The sequence below is a fragment of the Triturus cristatus genome, chromosome 9 (genome assembly GCF_964204655.1).
Source record: "Triturus cristatus chromosome 9, aTriCri1.1, whole genome shotgun sequence".
Lineage (NCBI taxonomy): Eukaryota > Metazoa > Chordata > Amphibia > Caudata > Salamandridae > Triturus > Triturus cristatus.
Window position 1 is genome coordinate 901,252,878 of NC_140592.1, and position 20,779 is coordinate 901,273,656.

A 20,779-nucleotide genomic window follows, 5' to 3' on the forward strand; every position below is an offset into this window, starting at 1 on the left:
CCTTCTAGTCGGGCAGAGGTTCTTTGTGGTAAACAGGATTCTGATTTCTTAGGAGCCAGGCTCCTACTTTTATACCATGATTCTTTTGTTCTTTAGCGCCAGGGGGCCTAGGCCTGGCTCAGTCCAGTTCTGGAGCACTTTGTTATGGTGACTCTGCTCTTTCCTTTCAGCAGCAGGGCAGAGACATCAGCCGCCCCACAGGGGGTGGCGCCGGCTTTGTGGTGGCAGAGCACAGGTCTATTCAAGAGTCAAGGTGTACTCCTCCCACCCATCCAGGTGTAATCTCTCTACCCACCACCTGGCAGCCAACCTGTCTCTGGGGATTCCCCAACCCTGCTCCTTACTGTTGCTGGGCAGAACACACACACATACAGCAGAGGCGGACTGAGATGGTCAGGTCAGTAAATACTAACTTTCTAAAAGTAGTATTTACAAACCCAGGATATTAAAATAAACTTGACTACAAGAAGTATTTTATCATCCTGAGTTCAGGCATACTAAACTTGACACTTCTACCATGCTCTCTGAGTCCACTGGGGTCACAGCGTTGGCGTGATCCCAGCAGCCCATTCTGGCCTATGGAGAGCAGGTAGCCTTCAATAGTGAAGAACGAAAATGGCTGTAATTCACTACTAAGACATGCCACACACATCAGGGCATGTCCTACCTTATGCCTACAATGCACCCTGCCCTTGGGCCTACCAGAGGGGTGGCTAATATGTAGGTAAGGGAAGGTTTAGGGACTGGCAAGTGGGGGCACTTGCGCAGTCAGCGCGACGGTCCCGGACCGCGCACAGGGTCTGCGGTGGCAGGCCCTAGACACACTTTACAAGGCCGCTTCCGTGGGTGGCGCAACCAGCGCTGCAAGCCCACCAGCAGCATTGGCATTCACGAGCCCTGGCACCCCTGGTGCACTTTACTGGGGACTGACAGTGAATCCAATAAACCAATCGTGGACATCAATTACAGGTACACTTTACCTAGGGAGCACTTGCACTGCGGCACGGATTAGCCGTGGCGCAGTGCCCTGAGCGGACAACACCAGCAAAACAATCGAGGCACACCATCAAAAAGTGGAAGGGAAACTCACGCCAAGGTGCCAGGTCTAACACGGTGGAAAAAAGAATTTTCACTCCTATCCTTAGATGTTACACGTCTCTACACGTGTATACCACACGAGTTAGGACTTGCAGCATGCAAATACTATTTGAATGAAAGATCCATCTCATATCTCCGACACACTGAGATGCTTGTTGAAATGATGACTTCTTGTTTAACACAAAACTTTTTTATTTTTGACGGCAAAGTCTACAGACAATCTCTCGGTACTTTAATGGGGACTTGCTTTGCTCCTTGCTTTGCAGGTCTCTATTTGGGGTACTGGGAGGAAAAGGTTGTCAAAGAACATGAGGTTTTCAATGAAAAAGTAGTGAAGTGGGTAAGATACATAGATGACATCCTTTGCATTTGGAATGGCAGTGAGACCGAAGCAAATTTGTTTGTGGAGAGTCTCAATGACAATATTTTCAATCTTCATTTTACAAGTCAATGGTCACAAACTAACATTGAGTTTTTGGATCTTTCCCTTACCATCCAAAATGATAGCTTAAAAAGCTGTCTATTTAGGAAAAAAACAGCCGGAAATAGCCTTCTGCACGCATGTAGCTGTCACCCAAAACCTCTGTTGGGAGAACTTTTGCGAGCTAAGCGCAACTGCAGCTCATTGGCAGACTATGAAAGGGAAGAAAAGGTGATGATTCTAAGATTTTTAGAAAGAGGATACTCCAAAACTGTGGTTAACAAAGCGAAGGCAGAAGTGGCTAAAAGATCAAGGGAATCATTATTAACCGATAAGGTTGAAAAAAATGATGAAGAGACAGAGAAAATAAGGTTCATCACCACCTACAATAATCAGGCCATAGATTTTCGCAAAAGCCTCAACACTTTTTGGCCAGTGTTACACACTGACAGTGACCTTTCAAAGAGTGTGAAAATGTTTCCACAGGTCACGTACAGAAAGGCAAAATCATTAAAAGACACATTGTGCAGAGCCATTGAACCGACACATGTCAACATTTTAGGGGTACAAGGTTTTTACACGTGCAGAAAATGTAAGGCATGCAAACATAGCAAAAACTGCAAAGAATGTATTCTTTCCCCAAACAACAAGCCCTACAAAATTTTGAAGCACACATCATGTAACACAGATTTTGCGGTTTATGCCCTGTTTTGTCCCTGTAAGAAAGCTTACATCGGCAGCACCATACATAAAGCCAAAATCAGGATTTTAGAACATCTTCGCGCTATAAAACATGGCGACAAACAATACCCTGTTGCACGCCACTTCTTGAGTCACCACAGTCAGAACAGTGATTTGCTTAGTTTTTGTGTTCTTGACTCAATAAAGATTAATGAAAGAGGAGGCAATAGGGTTCAAGATCTTAGACGGTTGGAGTCTAAACTCATAATTCAGTATGGAACTCTGGCCCCCATTGGTCATAACTGTGACGAAGAACTGGCGGTGCACTTAGGGTGAAAGAATTCGTAGGTGTTTTTGTCTAATCTTCACAGTCCTGCATTGTCTAACGAGAGTCAGCAGCTATTCATTTTATGAATGTAATTGCCAAAAATGTTTTTAAATATTTTGTTATGTGTAAAGTTTCAGGGAATGTATTTTTAGTGATTCCTTTCGATCAGTGGTTGATTGATTTATTTGTTTTTTCTTGTAGATGCAAAACTTTGGTCTATTCTGGTGACGTACAGAAGATCTTGAGTATGCTGGTCAGTGGCTCTTACTGGGACCTTTGAACTAACTTACTCTTGTTCTTTTGCAATCGCCCTGTGTGCTGCTGCTGTATCTCCCTCCCGCTGCCGCCTTTCAAACACATCGCGGCCGCTGTGCGGAGGACTCCATCTCCCAGGCACCCAAGCGCCGGAAGGCGGAACCTGAGACCCTTGCTGACGCACCTGGAGGCTTGTTAAATTCCTGCTCATCTCCCGCGTCGCGGGAACAGCGCCCGGGCAAAGGGCGGGCCCTCTGTGGCCCTCAGAGACCCGAGGAGACTGGACTGGGCCAGGGACCTTGGCTGTTCGTCCACTACAGACATTAGAATCGCAAGCTCCCTGATTTCTCATTGTTATACCTGTACTATCTAAGGGGTGACTTCATTGTTGACATATCTTATTTGTAAGCTATCTCATTTCGTCCATACGATATTCAGATTTTATAGGGGAATAGTACCATCTTAAAACCCATAGGAGCACCAAGTGGGAACAATATGAGCAAAATCAAGTGCACACCAATGGCAACTCGCTCAATTTCCAGGAAAAAGGCTCAGGTTATTACATCATTCCCTAGCATCACCGCTATAGACAGGATGCTTCAAAAGACCATAGGAGTCGTAGTCAACGCGATTGAGAGTACCGAAAGGCGCCTTTCATTACCCCCAAGCATGCGCCTATCGACCCAATCGACTGAGGGTATAAATATCGGTGCAAATACTTCTATTACCACCGCATATTCACAGGATTCTATTCTTATGGGCTCATTTGCCGGACTCCCAGTAACAGAGATAAATCAGATAATTCACTCACAACAAATCTCCCCCTCGGAGTTTGTAAACTGGGAAAGTAGGTTTTTAGTGACCCCAAACATTCAGACAAATATAGAATCTCCGTCACTTATCAAAGTCGTAGAAGGCGAGGTAGGGACGGATGTCTGTATCATTAACGAAGATAGCAATGTATCTGAATGAATGAATGAATGAAAAAATAATTTAATAAAGCGCACTGTGGCCAAGCGGCTTCCTGGCGCTGAGAGCTCAGGCCATCAGTCACAGAAAAAGCCCAAGGGATTTAGCAGGAGTACGCCTGAGAGAACAGAAGGGTTTTCAGCGCTTTACGGAAATGGGAATAGATGGGGATAGAGCGCATAGACAGGGGGAGACTATTCCAGAAACGGGGGGCCGGGACAGAAAATCTGGTACCTCCCGTTCTGGACTTACGGAAACGGGGGACATTGAGGAGGGCCAAAGTGGAGGAACGAAGAGTGCGGGTGGGGATGTGAGAGGAAATGAGAGAACTGATAAAAGCCGGGGCAGAGTGGGCATGAGCCCGGAAAACTAAACAACCCAATTTAAAGAGATCTCTGATGAACGGGGAGCCAGTGAAGGGACTTGAGTACAGGAGTGATATGATGGGTTTTGGGAAGGTGAAGGATGAGACGGGCAGCCTGGTTCTGCATAGCTTGTAGGCGACGTATTTCATAGGCTGGTATACCCACATACAGGCTGTTCCCGTAGTCAAGACGGGAAGTGATCAGGGCCATGATGATGATTTTGAGGGCGTCAGAAGAGAAAAAGCGAGAAATTTTTCGGATAAGCAGAAGAGATAAAAAGCAGGAAGATATGACTGAGCTAACTTGGGCGTGCATGGAAAGGTCCTGGCTAACCCTAATACCAAGGTTCTAACAGAGGAAACAGGTGCAGGAGAGGGACCAAAGGTAGGGGGCCAGAAGGCAGAGGACCAAGGACTAGATGAACCGCCCGTCAAGACCAACTCAGTCTTGTCTGGGTTGAGTTTAAGATGATTTAAACTCATCCACTCAGAAATGAAGACCAGGGTGGAGCGAAACTTAGAAAGGGACAAAGAAGAAGAGGAAAGATCAAAGACGAGCTGGAGGTCATCTGCGTAATTATACACAGAGACCCCCAGATCGAGAAGAGAAGTGATGAGAGGATAGATATAAAGATTGAAAAGAAGAGGGGAGAGAGAAGAACCTTGAAGTACCCCACAGGAAACCAGACGAGTGGGGGCAGAGAAACCGGAGAGATGAACCGCTTGAGAACGTCCCGTAAGAAAGGACGCGAGCCAGGAGAAAGCGGAGCCCCGGATGCCCGCTGCGCTGACACGGTCGAGAAGGATGGAATGGTCAACCGTGTCAAACGCAGCGGACAGATCGAGGAGAACCAAAGCTTGAGGAAGGGAGGAATCGGCTTTTGATTTCAGCTCATCAAGATATCTGATAAAGTTAATCCGACATGTAATCACTCGAGAGAGAAAGGATATACAGACAAGCGGGAACCCAAAAGAAAGGTGAGGGCTGCTAATAAATTAAGGGTAAAATCAAAAGTTGTAAGGCCCAAACACGGATTAGGGCAGGGTAGAAATGCGAGCCCTGCGTCAAGGACCACTAATAGGATAATACAACCTATAATACATACAGATCAATTACAGAAAACAGTTACTCAGGGAAATACAGGTCACGAAACTGTTAATACTTTCCTGGTTACACAAAACAGTATTAACAATTTCTGTATGGAGAACCTTATGTCTAGAATGGAACAGTTAATGAAGTCGCTCATGCTTCCTATGAATGAAAGGGTAAAAATAATAGGGGAAAGGTTGGAGAAAATTGAAAAAGCCCAACAGCAAAATAATGAAATCCTGTCGAAATTTGCCCAGTCTCTACAAACACAGAGTCAAAATAACATTAATGACAAGCCAGGGCATCCACGAAACAATAAGAACATTTTAAGAGATGCATCGGGCATTAGCAAGCATATTCAATTATCCCAGCGACTCATAACTTCAAACAATGGGCATAAGGAGTCGCTAACGGCCCCTCAAAAGACGTGGGATGAGGTAAAAGAAGCGCCATCTCCCCCTAGTGCACAGATTGGAGATCTAGGTACAGATCGCACCATTGGGAAGGATGGGAGTGAGCGGGCAGCCGAGGGACTATGTGGTAACAGCAGCAATGCCCCCAGGAACAATCCGAGAGACCTAGGCCACTTAGTAAGAGTATACGTGTCGACTTACCACCAGAATCGCACCCTCTCACTGTGGCCATGATAGGAGTACCAACTTTAGGAGAGGGTAAGTCAGAAAATTACATTGAATTGAAGAATAAGGTCAGCCATTGGCTATCCCGACATAGGCCTATTCCCCCATATTTTAATGGCCAAATACTTAATATTAGAAGATTAAACTGGGTGGGACAGAGGAAAAAGGATTATGAAGGTGACTGCATTATTATAAATTTTACAGATAGACGTTTAGTAAATTACATTAGTGGGTGGAGGGAGGGTGACTTAGAAAGCAGAATTCAAACAGTGGACCTTAGCTATTTCTATCCACCCCCCCACCCCCCCCCCCGTTTGCCCAAAGAAATATGTCTCGAAACTACACACAGGGAAGTAGGCACTTCGATCATTATGATAACCGATACATGGCTCAAAGTTACACACGCCCAAAATCCATATATGAAAGTAGGCATTTTGACTACTATGACAATCAATATAGGATACCTATTTATAATCGTTTTGATACCTTCAATTTCCAAGACTTAGAGGGTGTGGATTGACTTTTTGAAGAGATCTTGACACTACCAATTTTTAGTCCATCTGAATTAAAAGGTAGTGCAGTAATCAAAGAACAGGCGCAGGTAACCTTGAATCCAGTTGTCGACCGTAAGGCCAGCCCCAATTTACTGTCTGTAAATATCTTTGGGGACCAGGACAAGAATAAGAAATACCCAGGGCAATTGGTGGTCGCTAATGAATCATTGATTAACAAAAACCCACCTAAGGATTTACCCCCATATATGTGTGAACCTATAAGATTGCCAATAACAGAGCATAATAAAGTCTCCGATTTAAAAATACTTAGTTGGAACGTCGCTGGCCTTGAACCCAGACTAAAGGATAAAGACTGGGTTGAGCTAATCACAAGGTATGACATAATTGTTCCAAGAAACTTGGGCACCATATAATCTGCATATTAATGGGTTCCACTGTTATAACATACCAGCGTGCAAATTGCAATATGGTCGGGCTGTTGGTGGGTTGTTTGTGGGCTTCAGTATAATGGCCGGGGGAAATCATAGGGCTATCGACACCAATAATGTTAACATACAGGCCATTGAGTACAAGCGGAAAACCCCTTTTGTTTTAATACATTTTTATAATAATGATTTTAGAACAGTTCCAAATAAGAATTTTATAGCATTGTCTAATTTCATTTCCAAATCAGTTGATAGATGGGGAAAAACTACTGGGCCCGAAACTGAAATTGTTGTGGCCGGGGACTTTAATGCTCAGCTGCCAAGAAATGTATGGCAGGTAGAACAGCGAAAGGGGTATCTCGCCAATCAGGAATTGAGAGCCCTTTTAGATGAGCATATTCTTAGTGATATAATGGATTATGGACCAAAATTATCCCCGCAGCAGGCACCCACACATAGAGGACCAGTCAGTACCTCAACCATTGATTTTATTTTTGTTTCCCCTGGTATGGCTGACCGCATAACGGAAACTGACACGGTAGTGACAGATTTTGGGGATCATAACCCTATAACTGTAACATTTAAACTAGCGCCAAAACCGGTCTATAGTTCAATGCAGGGAGCGAAAGACCTAAGTGTAACTACTGATAAATTACGGTTAAAGTGGAAAGGTATAGACAAAGCAGGAACCATGGAATCTTTAAGGGAAAATCAGCAGTCTATAGATGTTTGTCTAGATCCAACAGCTAGTGGCCAGTTAATTATAACACATTTTAGTCAAATATGTGCCACAGTTAGGACTATGCTGCTGGTCCCAGCCTCCCACAGCCCCAAAGATCCCAGGTGGTTCGACCACAGTTGTTCGGTGGCAAACAGGAACCTACGTAAGGTACTCACAGAAATTCCTAGAGTTGGGGCAAAAGTAAGTGTAGCAAGGAAGGCTTACAAACAGCGCTAAAGAAAAGGAGATCTATGCTCCTGGGTGAACGCTGGGAAGCATTGGCACTGACTGCAGGAAGGAAATCAAGTAACTTATTCTGGCCAGCAGTAAAAGAACTCCGGAATATGGGCCAACAATTTACCCCAATTAGCTGTACCATCTCCGCTAGCTCCTGGGAACTACACTTTTCTAACATTTATGCCGCCCCGGTAAAAGGCTCAATCACTAATATCTCTGAAACCATTGTCAATTTAAAGATAACTGCGGGAGAAGTGGAGGAGGCAATTGCCCAGAGTCTTGGCAATAAGGCTCCTGGCCCAGACGGGCTTCCGATAGACCTCATCAAATGGCAACCCGATCTTTGGGCACCCATATTGGTGAATGTTTTCAATAGTTTGCCCGAATCAACAATGCCTGATACATGGGGCACCAGCATAATCGTCCCCATTTACAAGAAAGGGGATAGGTCTGATCCTATAAATTATAGACCAATCTCATTGTTAGACAATACATTGAAAATATTAGGTCGCGTCATTTATAATAGGTTAATTACATGGACAGAGGAAACTGGGATATTATCCCCCTATCAACTAGGATTTAGATCAAGGGTTGGCACAGTGGAACAATGCCTTAATCTTAAATTAATCATTGATAAATATAATATTGCCCGTTCTGCACCAATTTACTTAGCTTTTATGGATTTGTCATCCGCCTTTGATTTGGTTAATCGGTCCAAACTTTGGTTTATTTTATTAGAGTAGGGTTTGGATATCTACCTGGTCCATTTTTTAGCTTTTTTACACACGGACCCAAAGTCCAGAGTGAGAATAGGCGTAGGTGGGGAATTGTCTGGACCCATTGAAATTGGAAGAGGAGTTAGGCAGGGGTGCGTTTTAGCACCCCTGCTTTTTTATTATTTATATAAATGGGCTTAGTAACTATCTTGTAAAGTCAAGACCGGACGTACCCTTAATAAATGGCAAAGCCATACCCGCTCTTCTGTACGCAGACGATGCGGTGTTAATGGGCCATACGCCAAACTCACTTCGCTCTTTGGTTCTTAATTTTACCACATTTATGGATGACCTGGACTTACGAGTCAATTTAAAAAAATCTTTTATAATGGCATGTGGTCCAGGTAAACGACAATTGAGTTCCATACAGGTCGGGGGAGAAAAACTTATTGCAACCAATACCGTCCCGTATTTGGGCGTGACCTTTGCTGCGAATGGCTCGTGGTCTGGGCATTTGGCCCAGGCCGCGTGCAAATTCTCAAAGGCCAAAAACTCGATTTTAAGCATTCCTAAACCAAAGAGATCAGGAGTTACTAAGGCGATTGTTAAGATTTTTAAACTTCAATGTGTCCCAGTGGCAACTTATGGAGCAGAAGTATGGGGCACTGGGAACAGCATCTCTATTCAGCAAGTAGAGAATCGGTTTTGTAGGAGACTATTAAATGTGCCAATTTTTACGTCCAATTTTATCACACATCATGAATTAAATTTAAATTTTATCTTGGATTTTGTCAGTTCCCGACCAGTGCTATTTTGGCACTCGGTCTGGATGAACAAATCAGCGTCACTTACGCAAGAGATATTAACTGATTGTTTAAGTTGTGACAGGGGGTTGAAGATTCCGTGGATTTCTTATGTATACACAAATTTGCGAGAAATAGGCATGGATAACATCTTTATTAATCCTAGCCATGCCAGTAAAACTAAGAAACTCGAATTAAAAGAGGCATTAAGCGCACTGTACTCTTTAAGGAGACTTAGGAGGGAGCAAGAGAAACCCACAGTTACGAGGTACATGGATATAGTAGTACCCAGATACCCCCTTGCATTATATTTAACTTTACAATTGACAAATTGGGAAAGAAGTCTCGTATGTCGTTTGAGGGCTGGAACTATTAGGTACCTTTAAATTTTCCTTTGGGCTATCAGAAAAGTACGATTATGATGAGCTGTCCTTGCAATGGGCAAAGTAAACAAAGTGATTTCCACTTCTTTTTCCTCTGTAACTTTTACTTGAAATATACAAAACGGTTTTTAATTCCTTATTGTAAAAAACGTAGACCAATTAATTTGGTTAAATCTTATCAGGCACTGTTAACACTTGAAAATGAGGAAATAATCCTTCGTGTTTGCACTTTTTTAAAGATTGCTGTCCATGCGCGCAGAACGATGGAAATGTGTAAATAATAATGCGTTCTAATCTGTATGTTCCTAAGGAAATTAGATTCTTTCGTGTGTTATAAGATGTGCTTTTATGAGTTGCTATAATTCGAATAAAGATTCTTTGAAACTTGAAACTAATAGAAGGTATTAAAATGCACCGCAGCACGCAGATCATGAATGATAGACCTCCAGTTAATGACTTTTTTGGGATCTCACCAAGGAACACACAGGTTAGTTACATTAAGCATCAACATCCAAGATAAAGCCCCTAAAATGACACTGCACAATAGCATTTCATTCACTTAAGTATATAATTGTACTTTTCATGCATCGCGAATAGAGACTTTCATTTAAAGTTTAAGTCCCAAAATCTCACCTACATTTTCTTCCTAAGCATAAAGAGGCATAGATACACAGTCTAAGTGTGTCAAGCCAAAGCTCTATACAATTCCCAAAAAATCAGCATAGTCAAAAAAACACAAGAGGCAAAACAATGCTTAAATGTAGGTATTCACTTGCCAAAGAGTTAAAAGCAATACCTTAAGGAGGTTTGTTTCCACTTTATCAGGTTCATCAGGTTCCAGGAATGTGGATTCTTCGGGTAGACAATCCTATGAACAAAGATATATTTTGAAAATCCATTTTTTTTTTTAGAAAGTTTGCAAACTAAAAAAAAATGAACAGCAGCAGTGTTCTGATCTGGATTTGTATGGACACTGATTACATAAGTGAAAACTGAAAAGGAACACACACAATCTGTCCAATATAGCTTTGATGCCTCGGTTAGTCCTTTATCCATTAATAAATGTTCTTGCCAATGATGAATCCTCTATATCCTTGTTCCATATCAGAGACTTAATAAAGCAAAAAAAAAATGTTTCTCTTAATCCATCCAAATATTTCTTTTTAATCCATCAATCGTTGTTACCAATTTTTTATGATCCAATCACTTTATCATCCTTTTGATCCATCCATCGTTTCTTTCCAATTTTATATTATATTGTATGATCCAATCATTAAATCCAGAGGTTATACTTCCATTCCTAATGTCCAATACGCTCAACAGCCGACGCGTTTCGTCCCCTCCCGGGACATCATCAGGGCTGTGAAATAACTGAGAATATGCCATCATAATCAAGACTTTCTTGTCCATATATTCACACCTTCAAATCAAATCCTGCCTATATAACATGCTCCAAAGTAAATCAGAATAGTAAACAAGTTGTTCTAATTTATTCCTACCTATATAACAGGCTCCAAAGTTAATCAGGATGTTAAACCAGTAGTTCTAGTTTATAACAGACATCATCTTTATCAGTCAAAAATGACACAATTGGTGATATAATAAACCCCATGGGTAATATTAATAGCACTCATTGCAATAAACACCACATTTTTAGTTCCAAAAACAAAATCCTTCTATAGAACCCTCTTCATATGCATCATTCTGTCCCTGTTCTCTCCTTAGTCTCAATTCCTACATTCCTGATCGAAATCTGCCCCTTTTATGACCCTACTTCTGTTGTCTCTATCCTGTACTCAAAGTCCTAAGAACCAATCATCTATAACATCCTTAATTTCGCCACCCTATTTAATTCTCAGCTACATTTCTATATTCCCAGATCAAGTACAATTGAACCGGTCTCACCTTTATCCAGTAATATTGGTGAGTGCATCCAAGACGCGTTATTTCTAATGCAGTCTGTCCAATTCGACTAACACAAATATTATCTGTATCAGAGAAAAAGGAAAAACACTTTCTATAACCTTTCCCAACATAAAAAGTAACCTAAATATTCTAAAAACCTATTTCCGAAACTCTCTGTCCAAGTACCTGTGAAAATTCAGAAGTCTTCACCATCCTCTACGCATCTCCTCGCGGTTTCTCTGCAACTCACGCTCCGTATTTTGAACAGTCCGCTCCTCTGGGTTATAAAGGCAAAGTAGCCAATCACTAAGCCTCCTTTCTAATTGTTAACCCTGTTCCCTCTCTGGTCCGCTCATTCGGCGACCAGGGAAGTACGGTTTTGAAATGCCGCTTAGTGATTGGCTCGCCGAATGAGCGGACCAGAGAGGGAACAGGGTTAACAATTAGAAAGGAGGCTTAGTGATTGGCTACTTTGCCTTTATAAACCAGAGGAGCGGACTGTTCAAAATACGGAGCGTGAGATGCAGAGAAACCGCAAGGAGATGCGTAGATGGTGAAGACTTCTGAATTTTCACAGGTACTTGGACAGAGAGTTTGGGAAATAGGTTTTTAGAATATTTAAGTTACTTTTTATGTTGGGGAAAGGTTATAGAAAGTGTTTTCTCCTTTTTCTCTGATACAGATAATATTTGTGTTAGTCGAATTGGACAGACTGCATTAGAAATAACGCGTCTTGGATGCACTCACCAATATTACTGGATAAAGGTGAGACCAGTTCAATTGTACTTGATCTGGGAATATAGAAATGTAGCTGAGAATTAAATAGGGTGGCGAAATTAAGGATGTTATAGATGATTGGTTCTTAGGACTATGAGTACAGGATAGAGACAACAGAAGTAGGTTCATAAAAGGGGCAGATTTCGATCAGGAATGTAGGAATTGAGACTAAGGAGAGAACAGGGACAGAATGATGCATATGAAGAGGGTTCTATAGAAGGATTTTGTTTTTAGAACAACAAATGTGGTTAATTGCAATGAGTGCTATTAATATTACCCATGGGGTTTATTATATCACCAATTGTGTCATTTTTGACTGATAAAGATGATGTCTGTTATAAACTAGAACTACTGGTTTAACATCTTGATTAACTTTGGAGCCTGTTATATAGGTAGGAATAAATTAGAACAACGTGTTAACTATTCTGATTTACTTTGGAGCATGTTATATAGGCAGGATTTGATTTGAAGGTGTGAATATATGGACAGGAAAGTCTTGATTATGATGCCATATATTCATTTTTATTTTACAGCCCTGATGATGTCCCGGGAGGGGACGAAACGCGTCGGCTGTTGAGAGTATTGGACATTAGGAATGGAAGTATAACATCTGGATTTAATGATTGGATCATACAATATAATAAAAAATTGGAAAGAAACGATGGATGGATCAAAAGGATGACAAAGTGATTGGATCATAAAAAATTGGTAACAACGATTGATGGATTAAAAGAAAAATTTGGATGGATTAAAAGGAATTTTTTTTTTTTTTTGCTTTATTAAGACTCTGATATGGAACAAGGATATAAAGGATTCATCATTGGCAAGAACATTTATTAATGGATAAAGGACAAACCGAGGCCTCAAAGCATTAAGACATTGGTACATGAACAATTGGACATTCTCCATGTTAAAAAATATGAGATTTGAGAATCAATGTTTTTGAATCAAAGATATTTGTTTGGAAATATTGTGTATATTTGTAGTGCTCCTTACAAGTGTTAAATTATTTCAATGTAGGGATGGTTTAACGGTGACCATTCGTTAAGTGAGCACTGGTAATTTAAATATTTTGAGGAAGTGACTTCCTGTGCGCATGGGCGCGGGACTCTCATCGTTGTGGTACTTTTTATGATTTGTCCAATATAGCTGATTAGAGCTCTAAAATGCTGCACGAAAACAGATTCTAGCTTACATACCCAGCAATAGCTTGAAGATTAAATAGTACTGAAGTAGACTTACAGTAGCAGTGACCTTAAAACAAAGATCTGCAAATTGTATAATGCTCGTTTGAATCATCCAGAATTAATCTGAAAGAATTAAAAATGGAGACATGGAGTGGAGGGGCTTTGCCTATAATGTTGGAATTCCATATCAATTATATTAGTACTGATACACCAACATCCAGGACGTAAACATTTGGCAGACATAACGATGACTTCTTAGGTCTACTGCTAATATGCTATGAAGTAGAAGTGACCTTAATGACTAGTGTATTTGTTACTGTGAGGAAATGGGGAGTATTATATGGTGTGGTTGTGCAACCTCTCCATGTAATACACTTACCAACCCCTTCAGGAACCTTAGGTTTTGTTTGTCAAACCTTCAGCTCAGTCCTGGGTAGCTATGGCTCTGAGCAGCAAGGCTTACACAAAGGAACAAGTATAAACCATTTAGGGGGCGTGGCCAGCAGAAGAGCAAGATGGCCATATGCTAGAGAGGCTCCAATCTCTGAAAAATAAAATCCTTCTTCATTCATATCTAAATCCATCTGACACCTGTTCCTCGGTCAGATTTGCACGTGGGATGGTGCGGAGAGCAAAGCAAGATGAGGACGTGGAGGCACAACTGGAGGAGATCGTCGCAGGGAGGCCTTCACCGTGTTGCTGGCGAGGTAGTTCCGCAGCTAGAAGGAGCGCAACTGAGGTGAAGGATTCCTGCAGTGGAGCCAGAGACTGCTGACATGGGGTCTGCACTTCTCAGCCAATGACTAGGTGGGATCAGCTGGAAAGAAGACCTCTGGTGACACAGATGGTTTGTAGTTGCACGTACCTGTAGGTGGTGGCGACTGGCGAGACTGCCTTGCAGGGAGGAGACACCAGGGTAGGGTGTACCAACTCGGGGGAAGCAGAGAGGTCATTGGGGCATGCGCACGGAGGAGAGAAGGCCCCCGGCAGGTGGCGGGGAGCACCCGACAGCCATGCTGTGTGGAATCTTCAGCTGCCACCGGAGATCAGTTAGGGTGGCTTGGAAGGGCTGAGGTCCCCTTGGGGCATTGGCCTGACATAGTGGACAGTATCGACCGCTGGATCAGCAGCGCACACTGAGGGAGGCAGCAAGCTCCCAGCAGGCCCAGAGAGTGTCGTAATAGGTAACAGAAGACGAGAGGGATCAAAAAGCTTGTGGAGATACAGAGGTGAGGAGAGCCTCCCAAGGGAAAGCTGAGAGGCCACAGAAGCATGTGGTGAGACTTAATCTGGCCCCTGGCAAGAAGCGGCGTGTGCGGGGATTGAACGGCAGGCAGGATTCTCAAGCAGTACCTTTGGGAGTCCGGAGATACTGAAAGGCTGTAGGAAAGTGCCCTTTTTGCCTGGTATTTGATGTGATTTTGACTGGAAGGGCACTGGGTTCCTGCTAACCAAGCACCCAGTGCCAGATCCCTTTCCCAAAACTACAATTGCCTTCCCCAACTGGTGATACCTTTAGTACCCTCTCTAAGTCTGTAGTAAACAGTATCCCAGTTACCTAGGGCCTGAGGAACTAAAGAGGGGCCCCTCGGGCAGCAGCACAAATTCTGCTAGCCTAAGCCACCCCTCACCAAGATCATCTAAACTGTCACTGCAGACTGCGTGTCTTGGTGCAGACAAAAGTGAAAACATGACATGGAACACAGGCTGTATGGCATGCCTGCAGACACTGCATGTAGAATAGCTAAGTAGCCCATACAGCAGGCTCTACAGCCCTATGGCAGGGTGCACTACACTACATGTGAGAGCCTAACTGACTGAGCAGATTTGCCCTTGTACTGGTCAGTTCAATTACTTCCAGTATGAGTGATCAGGGATGCAATTTTAAAAGCGTGAGCTGGACACCCGTGAAAACGAGTTCCAAAGCTACATGATGGCTTCATCGAAAATGGGGATGTTTTGTATCAAAAAAGCTTGTATTAATAAACCCACACTGATGCCGGTGCCGGGCTTAGTCATACATGCACACAGGCTGGGTTCGTGCTCCAGTCCAACGTCCGAAAAATGGGTGATAGAGTCACTGAACATGAGGCTTAGCAGGCTACGCTTCGCACTGAGGAAAAGAGTCTACGGGAACAGGTACACAGCTTGCTTGCAGACTCAGCCAATGAGGGCCAAGCTGGAAAATTTAGAAGGGCGTTCCAGTAGGTACAACATTAAAGTGGTTGGGGTCTGAGAGGGGGCAGAGGGGAAACAGTGGAGGGCTCTTTCTCGAAGACCTGATCATAAATACACTGAAACCCAAGGGGCTCACAACGAAAATGGAGTGTTGTAAACCCACCTAGTGCCACTAACATGGATAGGAGGATCTAGCAGGGGCGAAGGAAGGAACATTAAGGCATTGCTTAAGAATTCTGGTGGGTCAGGGGCAGCGGAGGTTGGCTCTGCTCCAGAGGAGGACATTTCATGACATTGCAGGTGTTGGGTCTCCGCCAAAGCCAGGGGGTGCTAACACCCATTTTGGGGGTGCAAGATACGCCAGATTGCAATGTGCTTTCGGAACCCTGGCTTGATAAAACGATGCCTCGACTCACAAAGTGAAACAGCACTATGCCCATCTGGGGGGAGACCAACTATGTTTTTGAAATGGCACTGACCATGGCACTGGTTTGAACTATGTTTCTTAAAGGGCGACATGAGCTCTGTAAAGTTGGGGGGTGGGAGAGTTTAAATTCACTATGCAGGGAGGGACACTAAATGTAGGTTAATTGTTCAGTTTACTTTTTTGTCGTCGTACTTCACTGCCAGGAAATGCGAATGGGAGTCATGGCTGTGACCAATGTGGCGGTTGTATTGGCGGCTCAGGGTGATGGCCCATCATGAGGTGTCCCTGCTGGGGACCTGAATAGCTACATCATGACTAGTGCCACTTCACTGAGAATATTGTCATGGAATGTTATTGGGCTGGGGAATAAGATCAAGAGGGGGATGGTGCTTCATGCCCCAGATGTAGTGTTGATCCAGGAAAAGCATTTGAAGGGCAACAACTACAAAGACTTAAACAGAAGGGGATACAAATGTTAGCCCATGCAAGATACACTATAGGGTCTAAAGGGGTGGGCATACTAGTCAAAACGACGACTCCCTCATTCTCCAGCGAACATGAACAGATGCACAGGGTAAGTACTTGGCTCTCTCCGGACACTGGGAGGAGAGATGCTCAATGTATGTTTCCACCTAAACTGCATGCCATCACCCTGTTGGAGGTGGGCTCCCTATTAATGCAGCATAATGGAAAGGCTTAACCCTCTTCAAGACTTTGATGGCTGAGGGCCTGGTGGACCTCTGAAGAGCACATAACCTGCAAAAACGGTAGTATACATATACTATTAAGGGGCACACAAGAGGTTCTCCTCACAAGCCACGCACAGGTTCACTTTTACTCGGAGGTACAACACGCCAGGTGTGTGTCAAATCGGTCACTGCTGTGGGCAGTGGTACAGAAGAGGGCAAGACGGGTTATCGTGAGAGGGCATGGCCAGTAAACCCTTGGTTCCTTAAGACCCGAAAAATCAGAGAGGGGCTTCGACAATTCACTGACCACTATTTTACCGAAAATGAGGACTCAGCGGAGTTAGCCCTCACGCGGATGTATGACGTTACAACGCATACATTTACAACGCATGCACTTACAACGCAATTTTTACATCGCAACATCCACTACAACGCATTCCATTACATCGCATGACACTACAACGCATTTTTAAAAACTACCTTTACAACGCATTCCATTACATCGCATACTACCTTTACAACGCATACCATTACAACGCATACTGTTACATTGCATTTAAGGTAAGTATTGGATAGTATAGGGGTAAAAATTACTATTCTAACTCCAGGGGGTGCAACAGTATTGTAAGTGTTGGATAGTGTAGGGGTTAAAAATTACTATTCTAACTCCAATGGTATGCATTGTAATGGTATGCGTTGTATAAGCACAAAGGTATGAGAGGCAACACAAAACCGATTTAACTAAGACAATGTAGTACAAAGAAGGTTGTGGAATCCACACAGGACTTGTAAGGTTTCAAATTTTCTTTATTCCATGATGCGATAATGTCACATTCACAGCCGACGCGTTTCGCCCAAACATGGGCTTCTTCAATGCTGTTGGAGATCATACAAAGAATCATTACAGGATTTTATATAATGAAAAATTTTTATTTCGCAAACATAATATTAGAGGTGAAAAGAAGAAGTAAAAAGATGAATAAGAGATAAAGATAATGAAAAAGCAAAGAAGGACAACACACCAATAACCTAGATGTCTGTCAAGCCAAAGACCTAAGATTGAACGAAAGTAAGAAAGAGGTAAGAGTGAATTAAAAGTCTTCCTAGCACTGAGGCCCGAAATGACATATCACCAATGTGTGTTTATTTAGGAAAAGAAAAAAAGAACTGTTTTAAAATATTTCGGAGAAACCAGTGTAGTGTAGAGAAAGATTCCCAGATGTGAAACTGAAAAACAAAGATATTCAGATTTAGAACGGTCGCTTACCAAGATATCAAACTAAATGGCGCATGAAAGACTGTCACGACACCACCGCATGTCCTTATTGAAATAGAGTCTGAAAAAAATAAGGGTTAACATAAGTAAAACCCAAACTTAGATTTTCAATGGTTCAGGTAAAAGGTACTGATCTCAAATCAAACCAAACTCACTGACCTTGTCAATTACTAGCGTGTCATTTATAAACGAACGTAACAGAGTAATCATAGAGAAATTCCTGTGTTGAGAAATCCTTGCCAGAATAATCTATAATAAGATTAAAAAGATAGTAGTCTTAATATAAGGGAGAAACAAGTATAGAGTTACACATATGTATTGAAGAACATATTCAGCATCCAGTATCTGCTAACCTTACCGAATGGTAGCGAAAGGCCAGTACACAATGGTAAAAGTGATGAGTATTCAAAGGAAAATTGTTTTCCGATCAATTCAATCTATATTATCATAATAACAAGGAAAAGAAAACAGAAAAAGTAAAAAAAGAATCAGATAAGAGACACATTAAGTGTAGGTGTCGAACACGCACCTGCTACAAGTAATTATCCAGCTAACAAAATGTATTGTTTATTTGTTGAAAGCAAAAAACGCCACTCAGTCCTGCATACGCAAAACGTGAAAAATATTCCAGGAGGATACTAGCCCAAATGAGAGCATATGATTTAGAAAAATTTAAAAGCATATCTAAAATACTGTGAACAACGGACCAGAGAAACGTAAACATCATTAGTTGGCAATCGCCCATGCTAAGAATATACACAGAGGCAGTGATCTTAAGAAATTAAGTGCAAACACCAATAAAGCCACTGAAATCCCAGGGCCATAGTTAGGTATGCATACTACACAGGTAAACAAAAATCTTACACCGTTGACCGGCTTCTAAATACCCACTCCTGAGCCCAGAAAGTCAAAGTATCCCCAATCCTACACCTTACTTGACAATAGCGTTAATCCAGTTCCTTTAGTAGAGTGTTCTGTACAAATGCGAGTGCCGTCGTGTAGGAGCGGTAACAATTGAATGCTAGGGTGCCCATATATATAGGTCTTCGGCGTCCAAATAGAATTTCCGGAAATGGGGAATGACGTCAATACGCAAAAGCGTAGCCTGACGACATGCCCTCCATCTTAGACTAGTTCCGGATTACGTATTTGTTCTAAATACGACATACGACAGAACGAGTAAGCATTCAAACTTACTCACATAACGTATAACTCTAGAAATATAAGTACCTTAAGCGCCCAAATCGATGTCTCTAAATTCTCCTTCTGTGCCAAAGTAAAGTATCCTGAGTTGCGGGATATGGCATCAGAATAGACATTTCCGGAAATGGGGGATGACATGAAAAAGTTAACGAGTACCCTAGCGAAAAGCCCTCCATCTTAGACTAGTTCCTGATAAAAAAAATTCCTCTCAGTAAAACCTACGACAGTACGGATATACATTAGTATAACTAGGATAACGTATTGCTAGAAAAATGTACAAATACGCAAGGCGCCCAAGAAAATGTCTGTTACTATCTATTCGGCGCCAAAATAATATGTCCAATATTACGAGATGAGGTGAGCAGGCTATAACGTCACCCAATAAAGATACCTCCATATTGGAATGGTTCCGAATAAACGGACAGTTATTACACTTACATAAATCACATAAAGCAGTAACCGGCCAAAACCACAATGGACAGTCAACATAGTAAAAGACATTCCAAATATGTCCAAAGTCAGTAAAAATATTTTTCATTTGATATTGGTTAAAGAGGAGGTTAGAGACCGGAGTAGCATGAGTGGGATGTGACCGGAACTCAAGAAAAAAGATACTCCATATTAAGGTAGTCATCAAAGTAGAAAGTGTGTGAAAAGCCAACTAACAAGTAGACGAACAAGGCAACAATAAGTCCTATATCCATAGTTGAAATAAATATACATTAAAAAACCCAAACTTTATGTAGGCAGGGTGGACATACTAAGCTTGAACGTCAAAAAATGGAAAGACAAAAAACAGACAGGATCATATAGAGAAACAGCATGGGGAAAGCAAACCCAAATACTTGGTCCCAAAGAGATGGAATAGGGACAGAGACATGTTGAGGTTGGCACATAGTGTTTTGGGTTTGCTTTCCCCATGCTGTTTCTCTATATGATCCTGTCTGTTTTTTGTCTTTCCATTTTTTGGATTGAGAACGGATCGTTGTTTTGGTCGTTAATGCTTAAATGCTATCTTGTTTTAGTAAACGTTAGGGTTAATGTCTCCTGGATGTGCTCATACACGTTGCGTTTCATCTATGATTTCGGATTGATAACTAGTCGCTTACCCTATGTCTGTGACGTTCAAGCTTAGTATGTCCACCCTGCCTACATAAAGTTTGGGTTTTTTAATGTATATTTATTTCAACTATGGATGTAGGACTTATTGTTGCCTTGTTCGTCTGCTTGTTAGTTGGCTTTTCTTTATTGGGTGACGTTATAGCCTGCTCACCTCATCTCGTAATATTGGACATATTATTTTGGCGCCGAATAGATAGTAACATACATTTTCTTGGGCGCCTTGCGTATTTCTACATTTTTCTAGCAATACGTTATCCTAGTTATACTAATGTATATCCGTACTGTCGTAGGTTTTACTGAGAGGAAAAAATTTAATCAGGAACTAGTCTAAGATGGAGGGCTTTTCGCTAGGGTACTCGTTACCTTTTTCA

General features: G+C 42.2%; 1 protein-coding gene across 1 annotated transcript in view; it reads right to left on the reverse strand.

Annotated features, from left to right (window-relative positions):
* Positions 1-20,779, reverse strand: part of PAPOLA (poly(A) polymerase alpha) — an 868,351-nt gene that overhangs the window by 86,222 nt on the left and 761,350 nt on the right. The window contains exon 20 of the mRNA XM_085626434.1: positions 10,441-10,512. Within this exon, the coding sequence (XP_085482560.1) occupies positions 10,441-10,512 (72 nt within the window). The remainder of the gene's footprint in view (positions 1-10,440; positions 10,513-20,779) is intronic.